The sequence below is a fragment of the Cetorhinus maximus genome, chromosome 9, assembly GCF_964194155.1.
Source record: "Cetorhinus maximus chromosome 9, sCetMax3.hap1.1, whole genome shotgun sequence".
Taxonomy (NCBI): domain Eukaryota; kingdom Metazoa; phylum Chordata; class Chondrichthyes; order Lamniformes; family Cetorhinidae; genus Cetorhinus; species Cetorhinus maximus.
In genome coordinates, this window is record NC_135887.1 from 47,686,302 (window position 1) to 47,711,528 (window position 25,227).

At 44.7% G+C, this 25,227-nt stretch overlaps 1 protein-coding gene across 4 annotated transcripts in view; it reads left to right on the plus strand.

Annotated features, from left to right (window-relative positions):
- The window catches only part of LOC144684626 (cytochrome P450 2D6-like), a 46,562-nt gene that overhangs the window by 13,925 nt on the left and 7,410 nt on the right, over window positions 1-25,227 (plus strand). Inside the window, exons 4-9 of one of the 4 annotated variants that reach the window (XM_078548650.1) lie at window positions 523-683; window positions 2,722-2,895; window positions 8,160-8,301; window positions 8,773-8,960; window positions 9,597-9,738; window positions 23,310-23,853. In XM_078548650.1, coding sequence (XP_078404776.1) covers window positions 523-683; window positions 2,722-2,895; window positions 8,160-8,301; window positions 8,773-8,960; window positions 9,597-9,738; window positions 23,310-23,356 — 854 coding nt within the window. In that variant the 3' untranslated portion in view covers window positions 23,357-23,853. Of the gene's footprint in view, window positions 1-522; window positions 684-2,721; window positions 2,896-8,159; window positions 8,302-8,772; window positions 8,961-9,596; window positions 9,739-10,162; window positions 11,084-20,085; window positions 20,617-23,309; window positions 23,854-25,227 lie in introns of those variants that run through there. The other 3 variants (XM_078548651.1, XM_078548649.1, XM_078548652.1) reach the window with 3 other exon arrangements.

Here is a 25,227-nt window from a genome sequence, read left to right on the forward strand (position 1 = left end):
TCTTTCTGCCCAAAAACTCTGAGGAAGAACGTCTGTTCACAGTCAGCCTTTGATTTCAGATATGAACGTTTTGCATCTTGCTCTCAGCAAGTTTCAGTCTGGGCCACCAGTATCCACGCTACAGGCTTGTTGTAAGGCAGAATGCGTAACAGACATGAACAACCCTCCCCACTACTCCATTTTACCTTGAATTCAAGAGACTGTCCAAAACATAATCATTTTATATGACCTCGCATTCGTAACAATAGTAGAGTTTGAATAGCTATCATTATCCTATCACTTTGTTCACCGGTGTTCTATAATGACCAGAAACAAAGATCCTGGGTTCCCCATGAAGGGGGAGCAGTGGCCCTGGATTTGAATAAATCCAAATGGAGGGATTTAAATCTGAAATGAACACCCAGCCTTCAGTCAGCTGCTAACACCCTCATTAAAATCTGTTCACATAAGAGTTTCAAAATGTATACTATTACCAGGATCATCTTTTGGGAAAAATATTACCATTTATTATCTTTTATACAGGACTTCCTTTTGATCCACATTCCATTGTAACCTGTGCGACTTCGAATATTATCTGTTCAATTGTCTTTGGAGAACGTTTTGAATATAAAGATAAAAAATTCCTTGGATTTTTAAAGACAATTAAAGAAAGCTTTGAACTGGAAGGTGCATTTTGGGGTCAGGTAAGACAGATTCATTGGGTAATTAATAAGTAGAAGGTGTGGGTTTTGAAGGGTTCTACATGTCAGTGTCAATCTCAAATGATGCAAAGACAAGGCTGGGTTGCATTCTTCAATGGTAGAAGGAAAAGATTTGATAAAACATCATCACGAACTGGAGCTAAGGTGATGAGTGACCTGGCCTAGCTCTATAGAATTGCATGTGACCGTGTTTCCTATTTTCTCTCCTGATTTTATTTTCATAGTTTTTCACCAATTCTCCAACCCCACCATCTCCTCTCTCAGACATCTTGCTGCTTCCACAGACCCTGATCATCTTTCATTACCTCAACAAAGTGACCACTCTTCACATTTGACCATAAACAGTATAACATGGATTTTGTTGGGTGACAGTTGCCTTCACATATTGCTGGTTCCACCACATATCAATCAGAATTTCAGCTCTGGGCATCATTGGTGGTTGAATTGGAGCTAAACACAATGTGGATGATGGTGTATTTGAGGGCACTGGTGAGGATATAAAGTGAACAGTTGAAACGATTGGATGCTTAGTAGGAAGTATCCTCAATGATACAGCTCTAGCTGTTCCATAGTTGTACCTTTAGCCTGGAATTACTCATCTGTTGTCTTGCTGCTCCTGGGGTTGTTCTCCTTCTCTGGAAGCTCCACATTTATGTTTTACTGAGTGGCAAAGTTGAGGAGCCCGCAGGAGGCTTCATCTGTCTACACATCTGAAGCAATATTGTGACTTTCCAATGGTGTGTTTGATGATGAACTGATAGATGAATGCAGTTTATTGTACCTGTGCTCAGCAGTTGTATGCTGTTGTCCTAAAGCTATTGTGATCTGAAGCTCCAGAAGGCAGCCTTGGCCTCCTAGGGAGCCAGCCTTGGCGTTCTTCTGTTGTGTCAAGTAAAGTGGGACGTTGTGTTAGTTTAAAACAAAGACATGTGACTGGGAAAAGGGAATTGACCAACATAATTCTGTCCTGATGGCCATGGTCAAGCTATACATGGACAGGGTGATTGGCCATGTGACTCCTGAATGCAGCATCATTTGTACAGCAGTGTATAAGGCCAAATGGGTGACCATTGTTACTGCTTGAGGCTATTTAAACAAACTGCAAAACCCTTTTTTACTGCTGTTGTCAATTTTCTATGGGGAAAAGTAGTGAAGTTGCTCCGGCAGAGACAGAAGATATTAGTCATTTTCTTGGTATCTGTGGCCTGTGGATTGTCTAACTTTTCCAGTGCTTTTCTGGCTGGCTTCCTACATTCCAGCTTTGTAAATTTGAGGTGATTCAAACCCCTGTTGTCCTTATCCTAATTCACACCATCCAGTTCACCCATCGCCCCTTTTCTATCTGACCAACATTGGGTCCCGGTCTGGGAAGGACTCCATTTAAAAATTCTCAGCCTTGTTTTCTAATTGTTCCATGGGCTTGCCTCTCCTTAGCTCTGTGACCAATCTCCAGGCCTCTGGCACTCTGAAATCTCAGTGCTCCTCTAATCCTGACCTCGTGAGCATCCTCGATTATAATTGCTCCACCATTCCCATAATTTCTGGAATTCCCTTCCCAAACCTCTCCACCTCTCTACTTCTCTTTCCTCCTTTAAGGTGCTCCTTAAAACCTACCACTTTGTTTAAGCAATTGGTCACCTGTCCGAATATATGACTTGGTCACAAATTTTGTGTTCTATTTGTTTCTACTTCTCCACTGAAGGTAAAAAAAAATAAAATATTCCCCTCATCACAGTAAAGACAGTAAAACCAAACCAACAAAGGGTTCTGAAGGGAATGTGTTTATAAGGAAACTCACTGAAGCACATTGAGGATTAACGGAGATAGTGACTGACAGGGTTGATAATATTGACAATTATTTTTAAGATATCGGTTTAGATCCGGGGGAAATAATTCCTCTTGGTATTGCTTTCATTGTAAACATAATGGGATGAATTTCTGCATGCACTATTTTCAACAAAATCAGAAACATTTTGTAAAATAATGTATGTCATTTCAAACCCTGTGTTCTTTTTTGCAGCTGTTGAATGCGTTTCCCTTTCTTCGTCACTTCCCGGGTCCACACAATAAGATATTTGAAAATCAAGAGAAAAGCATTCACTTTGTACAGGAAATAGTCACAGAGCATAAAAAATTATGGGACCCAAATGAGCCGAGGGACTTCATTGATGCTTTCTTAGCAGAGCAGGAGAAGGTATGTGATGGAAACTGCAGCATATTCCAGACAGTGTTGTGTGGATGTGTTTTAAATTCACTTTCTGTAACACGATGTAATGGGTGTTGCCTTCTGAGCAGAGAAGGGGAGCATATTAAAGGCAGGATTTTTTACATTTGATGTTCAGCCTCCCATTCCCTGTTTCGAGGATATTTTCTGTCCTCCTCTGATAATCTTTTGACTGCCGACACCCATTCACCCCCCAGGGGGTCATTTAGCCTCTGCCTGTTGGTGCTTTTGAACGAACCAGTTGGAAGCCTCATGCAATCAACTTTCAAAAAGAATCTGAATATATACAGGGCGGAATTTTCTCTCCGGCGTGCAGGGGGGTGGGCCCCACAGGCTAACGCGTATAATGACACGCAGTGACGTCACCACGCATCATTCAGATCTTCCGTGCGGTGAGCGTTTGCTGGAGGCGGCTCACCGAATTGTCAAAGGCTTGTTAAGGACATTAGGAGAGTAATTTAAATAATTAACAGGGCTGCCCGTCCAACCTTAAGGTGGGGGGGGGGCAGGCAAAGAGCCCAAGCGGCCTTCGCGTTTTTCCTGAAAATCATCCACGGGCGGGATGAGGTTTCATGAAGGTTTTATTAAATTAATAAATATTTATCACACATTTCATAAACATGTCCCAGCTCATGTGACACTCTCACATGAGGGGTCAAGTCTAAATAATTTAAATCTGTCTCTATTCTAAACTTTCAATTTGAACTTAATCTCCCTGAGGCAGCGCCGTGCCTCAGGGAGATTTCTGCGCTTTTTTGCGCACATGCTCAGGCCCCGACTCTCCCTCCTCCCACCGCCTGCACAGGTAGCACTGAGCGCTACCGGGCATGAGTCACACTGGGCTGGCCTTAATTGGCCCACCCACATAAAATGGCAGCGCGTAGCCGATTGCAGGCGGCGATCGGCTCCGCGCCTGTCCTCACCCGCTCCCGATCGGCCCGCCCGACAGGCAGAAAATTCTGCCCTTAGAAATTACAAGGCAGTGGGGCAAGAGTTAGTCAGTGGGACTCGTGGATAGTTCCTTCAACAAGCCAGCACAGACACAATGGAACAAATGGCCTCTTTGAGAGTTATAAGATTCTACAGGCAGATTCTTGTGCCCTCCACCGTGATGGGTTTGATGGCAAGGGTGCATTTATTTATTTGGGCAGGCGGAGTCACTGCCACCTTCCTACTTCCATCCCAATGTCCAGACTGGAAAGGCAGTCCATTCCAGACTTGCTGCCAAATGAGGCCCTTAAGCATGCAATTAATGGCGAGGGTGTGTGAAGCATGACACGCAAACTTGTTTGGGGTTCCTTGCAGGCTCCCACGGTGGTGGGGCGGGGTGTGGGGGGGGTGCGGGGGGGGGGGGGGCGCTCACTCATTTAAAGTGCCTGATCAAGGGACCTGGCATTGGGAAGGGGTCCCACTGAGAGCCACCCCCCTGCCCTTGCTGCCAACACCTCCTCTCCCCCACGTTCCCCACCCCGCGACCCCCCCTCCCCTGCTATCACTTTCCTGTGGCCTGGGATAAAGCGACAATCCTAGGCCTCAGATGAGTGCTATAGTGGCAGCAGTCACTGCCACTCCGGTGGTACTGCCATTCAATAGAGCTACCAGCCTCTGATTAGCTGGTAGCTCCAGTGGGCGGGACTTCCTACTGCCGGGGTCCTTGATCAAAAGGAAGTGTCCAGTTAAGTGCCTAAGTTGTGCTCAATACAGCAGTCCTTCCTTAAAAGAGGCAATGCAAGGCTCCCACCGCTCTCCAGGGTGCAGGCAAGACCCCATCGCCTCCATTAAATCTAGCCCAGGGATTCTGTTACCAGTCTGTGGTGACACCCTTGACAGTTCCTTCTGTCTCTTCCTGTGGGGATGTGTTTGTTCTCCATTCAGAAAGCAGGAACACATCATATGGGGTATTTCAGTACAATCACTTTTCCAGTCACCCAGGGGTGCAGTTGGAGCCTCAAAGTCCAGTAGCCTTTTATCGTCCATATTTGTGCTTAGGTTCAACACTTTCAAAACTGTTACTTTTTTTTTGCTGCCAATTTTATGCTCCTTTCTGTCCAACTCTCAGACAAGCAGAATGTCATCCTTGCGCATGGTCACATGGCTCACCTCCTCAAAACCTTTGATCTTGCCTTTGGCTCACATTCCTAGACGCTGTCCTCGATTTCTCATTGTCTGGTGAATTTTGCTTCTGCAAAGCATTCAGGGCTGTATGAAAGGCATTGTATAAATACCCAGTTCTGTCGACCTTGTTCAAGTGACCATTTCTTGCAATGGGGCCTAGGTTTTGGGTGTTTGCCATGTTGTTTAATAATTGAAATGTATCACAGCCAAAGCTGTCCCTGTGCTCACTTATTGGACATATCTATTCAGAGCATTAAACAGGAATAAGTTTTACATTACTGAGGACAATTTTTGCCCTGTTGAATTTTAGAACTTCATGTGCAACTCAATCTCACACTAGGCAGTGGGTATTAACACACAGAGGCATCAAAAGACCTTACCTGACCTTTTAAACCAGCACATGTTGAATAATCTTGGGGAAAGTGCCTGGGAGGGTGGTGGAGGCGGGTTGCCTCACATCCTTTAAAAAGTACCTGAATGAGCACTTGGCATGTCATAACATTCAAGGCTATGGGCCAAGTGCTGGTAAATGGGATTAGATAGATAGGTCAGGTGTTTCTCATGTGTCGGTGCAGACTTGATGGGCCAAAGGGCCTCTTCTGCACTGTGTGATTCTGTGATTCTGTGAAAAAATACAAAGAAACTGGAGCTGCAGTATCGCACGTGATATTTGGAAGGCCTTCATTTCCTCTGTAAGACAGTCTCAAACCCACACCCCAACGTAAAAGAAAATATCATTTCATTATAAAAGCTGCAATGGGAAGTATCCATTTGATTTAAGTTGACAGAAAGAATCAGAAGCTCTATATATTTAAAAATCATGACTATTTTGAGAGAGTAGATCGGGAAAAACTGTTTCCACTAGAAGCATTCACAGATTTATATTAATTATCAAAAAGCCAGCGTGAAGATGAGAGAAAATTGTATTATGCAGCAAGTTGTTACGATGTGGAATAGATTATCTGAAAAGATGGTCAAAGCAGATCCAACAGTTAGTTTCAAAATTTAATTGGATTGAAAAGGAAAAAAAAAATCAGGGAGCATGGGAAGAAAAACAAGGGAGTCGGGCTATTTGAATCTCTTCCAGAGTGCCGGCACTGACATGGACATGGGGTGGAATCGTCCGGTGCCGTTGGTGGCGAGTGTCATGGCGGGCACGAGCAGACAATATGGCGAGAAGGCCAAAAATTGGATTTATACCGTAGTGAAACCAGTTTGTGATCGTTCACTCCACCTGTCGGGAACCTAATTGTAATACATTAGCATCTTTTATACGCCCTGCTCTTGGGATCATTGCCCCACACTGGATCATCTGGGCATCACGCCAATGTGTTTCACAGCTGTACAATAAGTGACCAGTGTTTTATAAGGATTTAGCATATTATAGAATTATATAGCGCAGAGGAACACCATGGGTGGAATTGTCCCAGGTTTGCACTAAGTGCAGGAGCGGGCGTGAAAAATTGCTTTACCTGCCGGCCGCAATAACTGGACTTCGCTCAGGACTTTGAGGTCTGCTCGTCAACCTTGCTTTGGGCAGCACTTGTGGTCTTCAGCACCATGCTTCACAGGCAGCATCACATCACTTTTAGGGGGGCTCATGGGCAATTCTCTATCTACCAGACCAGCTGTAATGAGGGGGAGGGGGGTGGCTTTTCAACAGCTGCAGGGCTAGGGCTTGCTTGGGGTAGGGGGAGAAATGGCCTCAGGCAAGAGAAGAGGCTGCAGGGTGAGGGCTGTACTGGAGAAGGGGGTTATCTCAGGGTGTGTGCGAGAACACAAATTGATCTGTGCAAGTGGCCTCACTGAGGACTGAGGAGACAGTCTCCAGAGGCAATGAAGCCAGATGGAGATGTGAGGGTGTGTGTGAGAGAGTGAGTGGTGATGTCCTTTGAGCTGGCAGTGAGTGAGATGTCAGTGAATGTGTGATGGCCTTACGAGCGTGTGAGTTTAGAGTGATCAGGCGGTTGCCTTACTCTGGTGGCACAGTTGAGATCATTCATCTGATGTCTGCACTGGATGGCTGACCTCTTGGGTGCAGCATTGGCACTGACCGCCACTGGCACCAACACCCAAGCCAGAGTGGTGAGACTGATGGGCCTCCCGCGGCCAGAGTGGGGGTAGAGGGCATCATGGCGGGCCTCCACAGTGTCCAGAAGGCATCCAGGGATATGTCACTGAATTGGGGGCTGCACTCTTCTTGGCTTTTGAGGCCTTGTCTTACACTGGATCAGTCCTGGGCTGCAAGCATTGAGAACTGTGGTCATGGCTGCAGTCTAAATATGGCGCCTGGCGTGAGGAAGTGGCGAGGTAATGACGTGGTGGGAAAATTGGAGATCGCCCGGCAGCAAGATGGTATGTTTCCTGTGGCTGCATACTTAATGAGGCGGGAAGGGGATGGCGCATGCGAAAGCCCGTTATTGCGGCCAGCGGGTAAAGCGATTTTTCATGCCTGCTACTGCACTTAGTGCAAACCTGGGACAATTCCAGCCATGGTGTTCCTCTGCACTATATAATTCTATAATATGCTAAATCCTTATAAAACACTGGTTAGGCTATCGTATTGAGTTCAGTTCTGGGCATCGCACTTTAGGAAGAATGTCAAGACATTAGAAAAGTGCAGAAGAAATTTATCAGCATGGTACCAGGGCCGAGGGACTTCAGTTTTGTGGAGAGATTGGAAAAGCTGGGTTGATCTCCTTGGAGCAGAGAAGGATAAAATTAGATTAGATAGCGGTGTTCTAAAGCACGAGAAGTTTTGATAAAGTAACTCACAGTTTCCTGTTGCAGAAGGATCAGTAGCCAGTTTACAAATATTAAGAGATCGGCATCAGTGGCGATATGAGCCTTTTTAAACACAGCTAATTGTAGTGATGTGAATGGATTGCCTGAAAGGTGGGTGGAAGCAGATTTAATAGTAACTTTTAACAGGAAATTGGGCAAATTGTTGAAGGGAAAAACATTACAGAGCAATGGGAAAAGAGCTAAGCAATGGAACTAGTTGGATTGTTCTATCAATGAAAATGGCATAGGTTGATGAATCAAACGATTTATTTCTGTGCTGTCTCATTCCATGATTCTATATATTATCACTGATTTATTTTTTAACTGCATTTTAGATGAAGAACGACCCCAAGACGAGTTTTCTAGAGAACAATTTGTTAGGAACAGCTTATGACCTCTTTGCGGCTGGTACAGAGACCACCTCCACCACCCTGCGCTGGGCCCTGCTCTTCATGGTGCTACAGCCAGATCTGCAGTGTAAGTATAAATCAGACTCAAATAGCTGACAGGGCTATGGAGGCTATTATGGACTGTGGGATAGGGGAGGAGGGACCTGCCAGTGTGAACTGAGATGGAGGCGTGGGGAAGGAGAGCACCAGTGACAAATGAAGGAGGGAAGAGAAAAGCGTTAGGAAGTGCATTTGGAAGTAGTGAAATAATTGTATATTTTCTGCCATCACACTGACTGCAATGACCCTATGATCAGTAAGACGGGTTTGGAATCCTTCATTTGCTATTCACTAAGATGGTATTTATCTCATGGATGTTTGTGCAAGCTTGCTGTGCACAAACTGCTGGATTTCCTGCATTACAACAGTGATTACACTTCAAAAAGTACTTTTTTGGTGGGGTACCTCTTGGGAACATCTTTAGGTTGTGAAAAGTATTAAATAAATGCAAGCTCTTTCTTTCAATGAATATTCAAAATTTGTTCTTTTGCTTCTGCAGCTAAAGTCCATGAAGAGATTGACAGAGTAGTTGGGAAGGAGAGAAAGGTGGCATTGGAAGACTGTGAGGAAATGCCGTACACTAATGCTGTTATCCATGAAACCCAACGCTTTGGGAATATTGCTCCGATTTCACTTCCTCATCAAACATACAGAGATACAGAGGTCATGGGATACACAATCCCTAAGGTACAGTCTGGAATTAATCTTGGATATGTAGCTCCCTACTCCACCCCGAAGACCTGTCCCTCTCTGAACGCACAACTCCTCCCCAATTATAATTGTTAATTATGAACATTGACTGTTATATTGACGTCTTAATAATAGGAAAGATGAAGATTATGAGGTAGCATGACTGCTCCATATTGCTTAAAGAGCTGAGTTCATCTGAAACCAGTTCTGTTACTGGGGTAGGTAGCCAGCTCCTGGCACAAGAAGCCCTCAGCTGCTTTCAATTATCCTGATAGATCTCCCATGGCATTGCTCATGATCTGCAGGGAAAAGGTAGATGTGAAGTTTAAAAGAGGCCTCCTCGTGTATCGTTGGGAATCTGTAAACACTTCTGGGTCTGAGCTGGAAACAGATACCTGAGTGTTCAGGAAACTAAGGTGCCAGCAGTGGTCTTGATCGCATGGGGTGTGGTTTGAATGCCATCTGTCCATGACATGAGAGATAAGCATCTGGGACAAGGGACTATGGTCCTCAACCCAGAAGGATTAATAACCCACTCTCTAAATACAAGTATTGGGCTCCACCTTATTGTTCTGATCGCCGATTACAAATAGATTCTTGGCTAATATGTCTCATTATTTAAATACCTTATAGGGAACAGTGATCATTCCAAACCTTTTCTCCGCCCTGTTTGATGAGAACATTTGGTCGACTCCACATCAGTTTAATCCGGGTCACTTCCTTGACTTGGAGGGGAGGTTTGTGAAACCTGAAGCCTTCATCCCATTCTCTGCAGGTAATGTAAAATTCAAGGAATTATTAGATGTACTAAAATATACAGCTGTGGATTAATAATGGATGTCCAGCCACATCTCTCTGTAGGGTTTGGGGTCTTAGTCTCTCCCTTGTCCTCAAAGAGGATTGCATAAATTAAAATCTAAATTACTGTCAGGTCCTAAAGCTCCTAGGGTCAATCCAGTTTCTAAAGAGTTAACTTTATATTGATTGAAATGGAATGAAGTAACGTAACATTTTCTTAAGGTTGAAAAACATTGAAAGTGACCCTGTGAGAGATTAGAAGCTGTGGGAATGCTGCCAGAGTGACATTGGGTATTTAAGACTATGAGGGAAACAGTTGCTGTTCAATTAGTGTTGACTCCGCAGTGACCTTCCAGCCTCTCTCCTGCTGACTCTAACTCCTGTTGCTCCTACCCCGGCAGGTCGCCGTGTGTGCCTGGGGGAACAGCTGGCAAAGACCGAACTCTTCCTGTTCTTCACGTCCATGTTCCAGCATTTCACATTCCGTCTCCCAGAAAATGAACCAAGACCAAGCTACACGGAAGCCAAATATGGAATTACTCTTAGTCCACTCCCTTATCGACTGTGTGTTAAACACAGATAAGGTGTATGGAGGATGTTCAGGAGCGGTGAGGAGAGATGCACCTTCTTCAATTTGAAACTGATTCACTCACTAATTGCTGCTCTGTCCTCTTATGTATGAAATTCTAACAGATGTAACTTGTTATGGAGTGTACATTTCACTGGAACATGTCTAGTGCTGTATTGGAACATGGCCCCCTTTGTTTCTGGGATCTAAATTCTGATCCAGCAAAGACCACCTGCCTGGGAGACATGATTAGAGTCTCCTCCTCCTGTTAATGGTGAAACCTCTTTTGTGTAACTGGTCACCTGAATCCATTGAAATCCCAGTGAGCAAGAGTTCTCAGTGAAAGTTGCTCAAATATTTTGCACTGATTGGTTGCTATGCAACAATGGGGAGAACTTGATCTTTAGTAATAGTGAAATACAGACACTAGTGAATCAGAAGCTTGTTTTACTCCCTATTGAAGTCAGGATAATGATTCACAATCACCTGTTTTGTCCTATCGCCAAAATCCAATTTCACACCATTGAAAAGTTATTGAACAACTGCTCATGTCTGTTTGAATAATCACCATTTCTTCTCAGTCTCTCTGTCAAAGTGTTCACTAATTTACAGATTTAAACTTACACAAACAGGACAGATAATGCTGAATAAAGTTTAGCAATTGCTAACCTAATGATATAACATAAGAGAAAATTGTTGAAATCTTTTTGTGATATTGTTTATTCTGGTACAATTATTCTGAACTTCACATTAATCAGTCTGTCTCTTTCTACACTTTGTTTAATGATGTCTCCAACATGTATTTTAAATAATAACAGAAAATACTGGAAAACCACAGCAGGTCCACCAGCATCTAAACTTTCAAAGTCCAACCCGTGACATGTTCAAATTGCAGCCTTGCTCAGAACAAATCTCATCGCAAACACATTACAGAATACAGTAAATGAGCTCCAGATCCTGGTCACATTACCTGGAAGGAGGGCAAAAATCAGCATTTGAAACCAGTGATGTGTGTAGTGATTGCAGCTAATGCTGCTGCCAGGGGGACAAAGTCTGCACCAGAGTGTTCATGATCAAATAACTAGGGCTGTAGAGAGGGCTTTAAACTAAAAAGCAGGGGAAAGGGCGGATTTCCGGAGAGGGGATATGTAGGCTTACAAACGAAAAGGATAAGGCAGCATTGCAGGGCAGCTATTTAGGTAATGCGACATGAATGCTCAGAGTGTACAAACATTAAAAAGAACAGCAAATAGGGTCAAAGGGGGAAAATATGACAAAGAGGTAAAATTAATGGCTCTTTACTTAAATGCACTAGTATTCAGAACAAAATAAATGAATTAACGGCACAAATAGAGGTTAATGGGTATGATCTTATAGCCATTACGGAGACATGGTTACAAGGAGATCAAAGCTGGGAACTAAATATTCAGGGGGTTGTGACATTTTGAAAGGACAGGCAGGAAGGAAAGGGTGGTGGGGTAGCTTTGTTAGTACAAGATGGAATAAGTACGATAGCAAGGAATGATCTTGGATCGGAAGTTGTAAAATCCATTTGGGTGGAGGTAAGAAATAACTAAGGGGAGAAGACACTGGTAGGAGTAGTTTATAGGCCCCCTGACAGCAGCAATACTGTAGGACAGAGAATAAATCAGGAGATAATGAGGGCATGTAAAAAAGGCAGTACATTAATCATGGGTGACTTTAATCTTCATGCAGATTGGGAAAATCAAATTGGCAGAGGTAGCCACGAGCAAGAATTCATAGAGTGCATTTGGGACAGTTTCCTAGAACAATATGTTATGGATCCAACCAGGGATCAGGCTATTTTGGATCTGGTAATATGAAATGAGGTAGGTTTAATAAGTAATTTCTGAGTCAAAGATCCCCTAGGAAACAATGGCCATAACATGGTTGAATTTAGCATTCAGTTTGAGAGAGATAAACTTTGGTTGGAATCAACTATGCTAAACTTAAATAAGGGTAGTTACAAAGGAATGAGGGCAGAGTTGGCTGAAGTGGACTGGGAAAGGAGTTTAGCAGAAAAGATGGTTGATGAACAATGGCAGACATTTAAGAAGGTAGTTCATGACTCACAACAAAGATATATCCCAGTGAGAAAGAAGGAATCTAGGAAGGGGATAAACCAACTATGATTAACCAAGGAAGTTAAGGATAATGTCAAATTGAAAGAAAAAACATACAATGTGGCAAAGATTAGTGGTAAACCAGAGGATTGGAAAAGTTTTAAAAACTAACAAAAGATGACCAAAAAGTAATAAAGAGGGAGAAAATAAAATTTGAGGGTAAACGAGCAAGTAATAGAAAAACGGACAGTAAGAGTTTCTTTAAATATATAAATAGGAAGAGAAAGGCCAAAGTGAACATAGGCCCCTTAGAGAATGAGGTTGGGGAAATAATAATGGGGAACCAGGAGATGGCAGAGGAGTTGAATAAACACTTTACATCAGTCTTCATGGTAGCAGACGCTAATAGCATTCCAAAAATACTAAATGATCAAAGGGCAAAAGGCAGGGGGAGAGGAAATAAATATAATAACTATCACTAGAGAAAAAGTACTAGGGAAGCTAATGGGGCTAAAGCCACCTGGACCTGATGGGTTGCATCCTAGGATATTAAAGGAAGTAGCTACACAAATGGTGGATGCACTAATAGTAATCTTCCAAGAATCCTTAGATTCTGGAAAAGTTCCAGAGGATTGCAAAACTTCCAATGTAACGCCCTTATTCAAAAAGGGAGGGAGACAGAAAACAGGTTGACATCTGTCATTGGGAAAATGTTAGTGTCTATTATAAAGAATTTAATAACAGAGCATTTAGAAATACATAATATAATCAAGCAGAGTCAGCATGGCTTCATGAAGGGGAAATCATGCCTGACAAATTTATTAGAATTCTTTGAGGAGGTAACAAGCAGGATAGATAAATGGGAACCAGTAGATGTAATATATGTGGATTTCCAAAAGGTGTTTGATAAGGTACCGCACATAAGGCCACTTAATAAAATATGAGCCCATGGTGTTGGGGGTAGTATATTAGCATGGATAGAGGATTGGCTAACTAATAGGAGACAGAGAGTTGGGATAAGGGGGGCATTTTCAGGATGGCAACTTGTAACTAGTGGAGTACCACAGGGATCAGTGCTGGGGCCACAATTATTTACAATATATATTAATGACTTGGATGAGGGAAGTGAATGTACTATCGCCAAGTTTACAGATGACACAAAAATAGGTGGGAAGGTAAGTGGTGAGGATGACACAAGAGTCTACAGAGGGATATAGAAAGGTTAAGTGAGTAGGCAAAAACTTGGCAGATGGAATATAATGTGGGAACATGTGAGGTTATGCACTTTGGCAGGAAGAATAGAAGAGCTGAATATTACTTAAATGGAGAAAGACTGCAGAAAGCTGCAGCACAGTGGGGTTTGGGGGTCTTCATGCATGAATCCCAAAAAGCTAGCATACAAGTTGAGCAGGTAATAGGGAATGCAAATGGAATGTTGGCCTTTATTTCAAAGGGAATGGAATATAAAAATAAGGAAGTCTTACCAAAATTATACAAGGCACTAGTTAGAGCACACCTAGAATACTGTGAACAGTTTTGGTCCTCTTAACTAAGGAAAGATATACTCGCATTGGAGGCAGTCCAGAGAAGGTTCACTAGATTGATCCCAGGTATGAAGGGATTTTCTTATGGGGAGAGGTTGAGTTGGTTGGGCCTGTATTAATTGGAGTTTAGAAGAATGAGAGGGAACCTTATTGAAACATATAAGATTCTTAAGGGCCTTGACAGATGCTGAGAGGTTGTTTCCTCTTGTGGTAGAGTCTAGGGCCAGAGGGCATAACCTCAGAGTAAGGGATCACCCATTTGAGACAAAGATGAGGAGGAATTTCTTCTACTGGAGGGTAGTGAATCTGTGGAATTCTTTACCATAGAGGACTGTTGAGGCTGGGTCGTTAAATATATTCAAGGCTGAGATAGACAGGTTTTTAATCAGTAAGGGAATCAAGGGTTATGGGGAAAAGGCATGAAAATGGAGTTGAAGATTATCAGATCAGCCATGATCTCATTGAATGGCAGAGCAAGCTAGATTGGCCTGATGGCCTACTTCTACTCCTATGTTTTATGGTCTTATGGTCTTCAAATAACAAAAGTATTTTCAATAAAGATAATTGAATTTACATTTTGATGTGATCATAACAGTACCTTGGTGTTGGTCTGAAATCAGCAGCATGGACAGAGCTGGCTGCTGAAAAGATGGTAACTTTGCAACACTGCTTTATGGCAGATTTCACCATGGATTAGGTCAAAGTCAAAACTTCCCAAATGTGAATCCAACAAAAAAGTAGTCTTGAGATATTGTAATTTGAAATAGCACATTCACAGTGCCAGTGTGAAAACTGGAAGTTGTAGCTGGAATATGTGCTTTATTGGAGAAAAGCTCTGCAAGGTCAGCAATTAACATAATGTATGAAAGCATAGGTCATCAATAAATTGGCAGCAACTTGACAGGCAGCACTTTATGTTGAATAAAGCCTGGACCATCTGTGTGATCAGGTAATGTCCTTACTCTGATGAAGAGGGCATGTCTTATTCCCTCACTCACTGCACCCTAATGAATACGGAAAATGTATCCAGCCTATTGTTGAGTGTAGCCTGCCATGGTGTTTGCCATCCAAGATGCATCTTAATCTGTGCCTCTTTTCTTTCTCTGGATCAGACAGATAACTTGAATTTGGGATCAATGGAAAAGGGTGAGGGAAGGCCTCCAGAAGATGCAGTATTACTCACTCTTAGCACCATGTCGGAAATATGCAGCCTGTACAGGTTAGCCAGTGAATTAAAGGAGAATGATTCATAAAGCACAGGAGCAGGGAGAGAAGAAACTGATGTTTGGAGGGTTAGATTGGGCCCTTTCTGTGCTGAAGAATGTGGTACTCAGTGCAGGAGAAATTACTGGAGTCATTAAACAATCAACCTGAGAGCTACCAAAACATATAGGCAAATGTGGAGAATTCCACAATCCAAATGTGCGGGTGTTAATGTATGCTCAATACTACAGAAAGCCTAGAGAGCGCAGGGGTGAAATTAGTAAGGAAATTAAGGAAGTAAAATAGAAGAATTGAAAAAAATTTGGCATGTAAAATCATGGAAAACCGAAAATACATGAACGGCAAGAGGATAACTATTAGAGACTGAAAAGGTAGCTTGTGTGGGCTTGCTTCTTAATGAATACTTTGTGTCTGTTTTCGTGAAATTGGGGAAATGATGCAGATGTTGTGGTTAAGGAAATATTGAGTGGATAAACATAGTGAGTGAGGAAATGTTAAGAAGTTTAGCATCTTTAAAAGTGGATAAGTCACTAAGACTGGATGAAATGTTTTCCAGGATACCACATGGACTGCAGCAGTTCAAGAAGGCAGCTCACCACCTCCTTCTCAAGGGCAATTAGGGATGGGCAATAAATGCTGGCCTAGCCAATGACACTCACATCCCATGAGGTATATAAGATGCTAAAGGGGATAAACAAAGTAGACATGGAGCGGATGTTTCCCCTTGTGGGGCATTTTAGAATGAGAGGCCATAGTTTTAGGCTAAGGGGTGGTAGATTTAAATCAGAGATGAGGAGGAAGTACTTTTCTCACAGGGACGTGAATCTGTGGAACTCACTACCTCAGAGTTCAGTGGATGCCGGGACGCTGAATAAATTTAAGGAGGAGATAAACATTTTTTATTAGTAATGGGTTGAAAGGTTATGGGAAGAGGGTGGGAAATTGGAGTTGAGGCCGAAATGAGATCAGCCATGATTATAATGAATGGTGGGGCAGGCTCGAGGGGCTGAATTGCCTACTCCTGCTCCTAGTTCTTATGTTCTTATGAATGAATAAAAGAAACTAAGAGAAGCAAAGAAGGAAATAGCAGAGACCATAATTTTCCAATCTGCTCTGGCTAGTTACAGTGCTGGTGGATACTAATGCTGTACAATTGTTTAAAAAGGGAGATCTCAAATATTATAGTTCTGTTAGCCTAAGCTTGGCGTGGGCACATTTTTGGAAAAAATTCTGAGGGACAGTATAAATCATCATTCAGAAATTAAGAGCAGTTGGCATGGATTTGTTAAGGGAAATTCATGTCTATCTAACTTGATTGAATTTTATTTAGGAAGGTCAATGAAGCTACTGTATTTGATGCAGTTTACATGGGTTTTAGCAAAGCTTTTGACAAGGTTCCAAATGGCAGACCGATTGGAAAAACAGAAGCTCATGGGATCCAAGGGAAAGTTGCAGGTTGGGTCCAAAATTGGCTCGGCAGGAAGCAAAGAGTAATGGTCAACAACTGGTTTTGTGGCTAGAAGGCTGTTTCAGGTGGGGTTCCACAGGGCTCAGTACTAGGTCCCACTCTGTTCATGGTATATATCAATGATTTAAAACCTAAATATGACTAAGAAGTTTGCAGATGACGCAAAAATTGGCCAAGTGGTTGATAGTGAGGAAAACAGCTGTAGACTGCAGAAAGACATCAATGGACTGGCCAGCTGGGCAGAAAAGTGGCAAATAGAATTGTAATGACTCGATGGAGCGGACAGGTTTCAACAAGGAACAGGTAAACTTTATTAAGGAGAGCTTTTCAGGTGCTACATGTTCGATCAGGACTCTCATCAGGAAGCCCCACCCCCAGATTGCCCACACTTAGGCTCATTGGTTGGAGCCTCCCAGAACATCACGCGACCCCTAATAGCAGGATAGCAGGATAGGAAAAAACCTTCAGTTTTTTACAATTTCTATTTCCAGGGAAATATTTGAATGTCCAACAACATACACATATATACAACTTCATGTAATTAAAGATAGTGCCTCTGAGCTGCTCTCCTTATATGGCTAGAGCAGCATAACTCTACCACGTGAGGTTCCTCAACAGGATCGACAGCATTTGGAACTGCAGTACAAGTCAGTTTCTGGGTTTAGCAACTGTACAGACACATCGGGCATGTCTATTCTAAGTCAATCTGTCACCTCAGGAATTGACGGTTCGACATTAATCACAGGCGGAATAGTTGGTTGTTGGAATGTCTCTCTAGCACGAATATGATCTACATGCTCATGAACGATTTTAACTTCCACTTACACTTGGAAAGAAAATGGACCAGTCTCTGAGACAGTCACAGAATCACAGAGTGCAGAAGAGGCCCTTCGGCCCATCAAGTCTGCACCGACATCTGAGAAACACCTGACCTACCTACCTAATCCCATTTACCAGCACTTGGCCCGTAGCCTTGAATGTTATGATGTGCCAAGTGCTCATCAAGGTACTTTTTAAAGGATGTGAGGCAACCCGCCTCCACCACCCGCCCAGGCAGCACATCCCAGACCGTCACCACCCTCTGGGTAAAAACGTTTTTCCCCACATCTCCCCTAAACCTCCTGCCCCTCACCTTGAACTTATGTCCCCTCATGACTGACCCTTCAACTAAGGGAACAGCTGCTCCCTATCCACCCTGCCCATGCCCCTCATAAACTTGTACACCTCGATCAGGTCGCCCCTCAGTCTTCTCTGCTCCAGCAAATACAACCCAAGTCTATCCAACCCCTCTTCATAACTTAAATGTTTCATCCCAGGCAACATCCTAGTGAATCTCCTCTGCACCCCTTCCAATACAATCACATCCTTCCTATAATGTGGTGACCAGAACTGCACACAGTACTCCAGCTGTGGTCTCACCAAGGTTCTATACAACTCCAACATGACCTCCCTACTTTTGTAATCTATGCCTCGATTGATAAAGGCAAGTGTCCTTTATGCCTTTTTCACCACCCCACTAACATGCCCCTCTGCCTTCAGAGATCTATGGACACACACGCCAAGGTCCCTTTGTTCCTCAGAACTTCCTAGTGCCATGCCGTTCATTGAATACTTCCTTGTCAAGTTACTCCTTCCAAAGTGTATCACCTCACACTTTTCAGGGTTAAATTCCATCTGCCACTTATTTGCCCATTTGACCATCCCGTCTATATCTTCCTGTTGCCCAAGACACTCAACTTCACTGTTAACCACCCAGCCAATCTTTGTGTCACCCGCAAACTTACTAATCCTACCCCCCACATAGTCATCTATGTCGTTTATATAAATGACAAATAATAGGGGACCTAGCACAGATCCCTGTGGTACGCCACTGGACGCTGGCTTCCAGTCACTAAAGCATCCTTCTGTCATCACCCTCTGTCTCCTGCACCTTATCAAATTACCCTGTATCCCATGTGCATTTGCCTTCTTTATAAATCTCCCATGTGGGACCTTGTCAAAGGCTTTGCTGAAATCCATATAAACTACATCAACTGCACTACCCTCATCTACGCACCTGGTCACCTCCTCAAAAAATTCAATCAGATTTGTTAGGCATGACCTCCCTCTGGCAAAGCCATGCTGACTATCCCTGATCAAACCTTGCCTCTCCAAGTGGAGATAGATTCTCTCCTTCAGAATTTTCTCCAATAGTTTCCCTACCACCGACGTGAGACTCACTGGCCTGTAGTTCCCTGGCTTATCTCTACAACCCTTCTTAAATAGCGGAACCACATTAGCTGTTCTCCAGTCCTCTGGTACCTCCCCCGTGGCCAGAGAGGAATTAAAAATTTGGGTCAGAGTCCCTGCGATCTCCTCCCTTGCCTCCCTCAGCAGTCTGGGATACAAATCATCTGGATCTGGAGATTTGTCCACTTTTAAGCCAGTACCTATATCAATTTGCTTAAGAACCTGGCAGTCTCCCTCCCCGAGTTCGACACCTTCATCCTCATTCTCTTGGGTGAAGACGGATATGAAGTATTCATTCAAAACTCTAGTGATGTCATCTGGCTCCATCCATAGATTGCCCCCTTGGTCCCTTATGGGCCCTACTCTTTCCCTGGTTATCCTCTTTCCATTGATATACTTATAGAATATCTTGGGATTTTCCCTACTTTTACCAGCCAGAGCTTTCTCATATCCACTCTTTGCTCTCCTAATTGCTTTCTTAAGCTCCACCCTGCACTGTCTGTACTCCACTAATTTGCTTCCCTTGTACCTGCTAAAGGCAAGTCTTTTCCTTCTCATCGTAACTTGAATATCTCTGGTCATCCATGGTTCTCTGGGCTTGTTACTCCTTCCTATCACCCTGGAGGGAACATGTTGAGCCTGTACCCTCCCCATTTCCTTTTTGAACGCCCCCACTGCTCCTCTGTAGATTTCCCCACAAGTAGCTGTTCCCAGTTTACCTTGGCCAGGTCCTGCCTTATTTTACTAAAATCCACTCTCCCCCAATCCAAAACATTTTTTTACAACTTGTCTATTTCTTTGTCCATAAAACTTAAACTGCACCATGTTGTGGTCGCTATCACTAAAATGCTCCCCCAACCACCACCTCAGCCACCTGTCTGGCTTCATTCCCCAGAATTAGGTCCAGCACTGCGGCGTCCCTTGTTGGACCCTCTACATCTTGACCTAAAAAGTTCTCCTGTACACATTTCAAGAAATCCACTCCATCCAAGCCCTTAACACTATGTCTATCCCAATTAATGTCAGGAAAGTTGAATGGTTCCAAGGACCCAACAAGGTTTACATCCTAAACTTTGCACGAATAGAATACCCTGTCATTTACACTGAATGTACGAGCTTTGCTGTATATACCGTGGTTCAATTTTTGATTACTCTGATTCCGCTCTACCTTCTCCTCTAAATTTGGAAATGTCTGGCTTAACCGTAGGCGGTGTTTCATCAATAATTCAGACGGTGTTGAACCTGTAGTCGAATGAGGCGTTGGACGATAACTGAGAAGAAAGCGGGAAAGTCAAGATTCTAAATTACCTTCTGATAACCTCTTCAAAGTGTGGTGGCCAAGGCAATTATAGGGAACCTATTTAGTGCTAAAAGGGTTAATGGGGAAATTGAATTATATGCCTAGGCCTGAGAGAAAAATACTGCAACCTTGAGAACAATACCATCTTGTCTGACCACAGTTGTAGGATGAGCCCTGAGACATTCCATTTTGTTCTTTCTCAGGCCGAATGTAATCGGGATCGTGATAAGCATTTGTGTAAGCGCAACATCTGTTGTGCTGGGAACGAAAATTTACTACTCTGTGGATTGGTCAGTTAACTTATGCAAATAAGTGGATAGGTTTGTGCAAAATTTATTGATTGGCTGTAAAAATGCTTTTAACAGATCTGTGTGTATTCTGCTACGAGACGGTACAATAGCTCTGGTTGTATTGTTCTCCCTTGTGCACAAGTAATAAATGGGGATTCTATGTATTAATGATGCCTTGGTGTGATTAATCTCCGACAGTTTCTTGGAGGTCCCACCGAGATGACTAGCCCCTAGGGTTGGGTCATGGAGCGCCAGTGTTAGGACCTCGTGGTTCAAGGGCTCCTCAGTCCACGGCAGCCCGATTTGGGCTTCTGGGGTTCGTTGACCTGCGATCTGCCTTCGCCTGCCTGTGGCTGACTCTTAGGGTAAGTCATCTATTTAAGTGTTTAGGAGATTAGTTGTGGTCCAGGACCACTTTGGCCAGAATATACTCAGGGTTGGAGCCCTGAAGTTTAGTTTTAGAGTGTACTCGGGGTTAGAGCCCCTGGAGTTTAGATTTCGTTTTAGTGTATACTCGGGGTTGGAGCCCTTGGAGTTTAGGTTTAGTGTGTACTCGGGGTCGGAGCCCCTGGAGTTTAGATTTAGTTTTGGTGTATACTCGGGTTTGGAGCCTCTGGAGTTGGTACTGAGTGTACTGAGTGTGCGTGTTTGCGGCTCAGGGTCTGGGACCCCTTGAGCGTGTGAGTGGACTGATTGGTGAAAGTACCTCAGTAGTAAATTGGGGGTCGAGGACCCGCCAAGGACTGGCCTTTTGTTTTTTCTTATTAGATAGAAAATGGCATCAAAGAAACCTCAGGTTCCCCCTTCAAGGGGAACCCCAAATGCTTATATGTATGTCCATTATGGACCTGAAAGTGTCCAATATATTTCTGAATGGGTTAAGTGGACCCAAGGTAAGGGAGAGAGCTTCCCACCAGATGGAACTTTTAATTGGGATAGAATTGAACGCTTAGCATATGTTTTAAGGGAGGTAGAGAAGTCGGGTAAGAAGAAGGTGGGTTGGCCTGCGTATGTCCAGTGGAAGGACGAAACGCAGAGACGGGCTGATGAGTCGAGGAAAAGGAGTCAGGAATGTGAGAAAAAGCAAAAGCAAATTGATCATAAAGAGAAATCCAGGATCCTGGTCGCGCAGTAAACCGCGCAGCCCCTAGCGCCTCTGTCGTCTGATGATGAGCTCAGCCATCGGTGTCTACCAGTCCCCTCCTCCTTATGATGATCATGAACAGGTTCCACCCCCGGCTGCAGCTGCCCTGCCGACTCTACCGCCTCCTGGGGGCGGCCAGAACCTGATAGTACTACTGGTGTACGAACCCGATCCTGCTCCCAACGGAGACGGAACTTGGATCCAGCCCTCCCAACCGACCCTTCGCTCTCCGGCACCCCATTGCAGCTACCAATGAGAGCACACCCTAATCCTGCAGGAGGTCAGATGCAAGTCTACCGTCCCTGGACACCTTCCAAATTACAAGCGATTGTTGAATCCACCCCCGACCCTAAAGAGGGGGTTGAGAAGTTTATACAGAAACTCGAAATTCTCCGTAAATGTCATAACCCCAATTGTGATGATATAGAAATGGTTCTTGATACTTGTCTGGGTGCCCAGTGTTGGCGACCAATTCAGGAAAATTGTGACTGGCCGCCTGGCCCTGACCCTCTTACTGCGGATCAGGAGACACAACTCTGGCAGCGCATTTGTGCAGCCGTGCGGAAGGCTTCTCCTGACGTAGTTGATTGGCATAAAATCCACAGCACAGTGCAAAAGCCCGACCAGGATGTTTGCGATTATGTTGAACGATTCTGTAACATCTTTTAAAAATGTTCTGGTGTTAATCCTCAGGATTCTGTTCCGGCTCTTGTTAATGCTCTTGTACAGGGATTGCAGCCTGATCTTAAGAAAGCCTTAAGAAATGATGCCTTACTCGCATTGGGTGGGAAGGTAAGGATAATCTTCAAGAAATCATTAGCACCCTCCAACACTGTGAGCGCCAATTGAACCGATGCCAGAAACCCCCAAAGAAAGGAATGATGGCCCCAATGTTAGACGATCCAGCAGCACCAGTAGCAGCGCCTCCAGTGGCGACGCCTCCGCCACTGCGCCTCCACCTGCAGCTCCACTCGCAGCGCCCGCGCTGGCACCGGCCCCTGTATTTTACACTGCCCCTCAATTAGCCTCTCAGCTGCCCAACTTTTATAACTGCCAACCCCAACCTGTTATGTGGCTTCGGAATATGTGGCAGCCTAATTGGCACCGGGGTGCCCAGGGGAATCGACGGCCAGGAAGTGGGAGAGGCTGCCAGGCAGGACCAAGAGAGGGTGGCCGCTTAAATTGTTTTAACTGTGGCCAGGAGGGTCATTGGGCCCATACCTGCCCTCGGCCACCTGCAGTTCCGCCGCAGGCGCCGGTCCCTGCCCCTCAAACGATCCCCTACTTGGTAGCTACTCCATTTGGGGGTACGGTGCAATAAAGTTCCCACACCCTTTTACCTCTCATTACCGTTGAGGAATCCACTATCCCTTTGTCTGTAAATGGCCGTCTCTTGAATTTCCTTATCGATACTGGAGCAACTTATTCTACCCGTCAGCCTGTCGAGGCTCCTGATGTCACCCCTTCTAGCAATTCCATTTCCGTTGTTGGGGTCTCGGGAGAACCGCTTTCACTACCAATTTCTGAAGAAGTGCCCTTTGACCTGAACGGAAGAAAAGGATCCCATCGATTCCTCCACGGGGCCGACGTCTCGGTCAATCTTTTGGGTCATGATCTCCTCTGCAAACTCGGTTGCACTTTAGACTGTTCTAATAATTCAGTCACCCTTCAAGTTCCCGAGTCTACTTACTCCACAGTCATCGGCCTTCTACAAGAAGAAACTTCGCATCATCCTCACGTTTAGTGGTGGAATTTCGGACATTGTGATTTAACCAATAAACTCAAGACTGTGCTACCCTGGCTTCTGACCGATCGCCGTGTTTCTGCCGCGATAGCCATCCACCCGGCCCTGCAACACTGGCTTCGGGATCTTCACTGTACAGCGCACTACTCTGCCTGCTTGGATCATCGGTATGCCCGTGAGGTAACAGGCCATTTGGGTGAGTGCTATGTTCTTTCTATATCTTCCCTTTGCGTCGGACCTGAAGGAGTTGCTGGCTCCGTGTCCCTTCCTCCAGCTGCCCAACCACTTTTTCATGCCCGGGATGTTGCGCCTCATGTTACCCTCTGTGTCTCCATTGGATATCAGGCCAGGGACCTTGGTCCTATGGTGTACCGCCTTCAGTGCACAGATCCCTAATCATCTGTGGAATTGATGGATGGTTACCTGAATGTCTATGATCAGGCTATCCAATTTTTTCCCTCTTTGCCCTTTGAGTATCCTGTCTATTTTCAGCACCATGCTCTAGGTAGTGTAATCACTGATTCCCTTGATGCCTTGATAACTATCCCCGATACCTTGTGGGCAAAGGGTCCTAATGATGTTGGTCAGGTATTATCAGCAGAACCTTTTCGGGTGTGTTTGGATCCCTCTAAACCCCTCCCTCAGAAGGCTTAATACCCTCTTAATCCCGAAGCGATGGAAGGCATAAAGCCTGTCCTCCAAGACCTTTTAAACTCCGGTGTTGTTATTCCCACTGTTAGTCCCTGCAACACTCCTATACTCCCTGTGCGGAAGCCAGGCAAGAATACCTGGTGGTTTGTCCAGGACTTGCGGGCAGTAAATGCTAGTGTGATCCCGGCCTATCCAGTAGTGGCCAACCCGGCTAACCATACTTACCTGTGTTCCCCCTAACTCCACTTGTTATACTGTCGTTGACCTCTGTGGAGCCTTTTTCTCCATACCCATACACCCTGACTCTCAGTTTCTCTTTGCCTTCAACTTTTACGGTACTCAGTTTACATGGGCTTGGTTGCCCCAGGGGTATACGGAGAGCCTGACCATTCTTTCCCGTGCCCTTCAGGCTGATCTCACCGATGTCTCCTTCCCCGGAGGTTCTACTCTCCTCCAGTACGTCGATGACTTGCTTCTTTGCTCCCCGTCTGAGCAGACTTGTCTCGACGACTCCCTTACCCTTTTGAAAGCCTTAGCCTGTAAAGGCCATAAGGCCTCCTGTGAAAAGTTACAGTTTTGCTGATCCCATGTTGAGTATTTGGGCCATGTTCTTGATGGCCCCGCTCGACTCCTATCCAAATGCCGTGCTGACAGCATTATCTCCCTTCCCCTCCCCTGCGCTAAAAAGGATCTGACTCATTTTCTCGGCATGACGGGGTATTGTTGACAGTGGATCCCTAATTATGCGGAGCTCACTAGACCCTTACAGGATCTCGCCCTCCCTTCAGCTCCTGAGGACCTCGCTTGGGAGTCGGACTCCCAAGCCGCTTTTGCAGCTCTCAAGACAGCCCTTATTTCTGCCCCCGCCCTGGGCCTTCCAGATTATACTAAACCTTTTCGCCTTGATGTTCACGAACGTTGCGGCTTTTCACAGTGGGTGCTTACCCAGTCCCATGGGGATGCCCAGCGACCGGTTGCTTATTACAGTACTCGCTTAGATCCTGCTGCGTGCGGTTATCCCTCCTGTATTCGATCCATTGCGGCAGCCTACCTCACTGTCGTCGCCGCCCAGTCCTTTACCCTTGGGTACCCTGTTGTTCTACATGTTCCCCACGCAGTCGCGGCTCTCCTTAACCGTTTGGCTACCCAACACCTTATCACTGCCCGCGTCACCCGCTATGAAACAGCCCATTTAGGGGATCCCTCATTGACTATTGTAC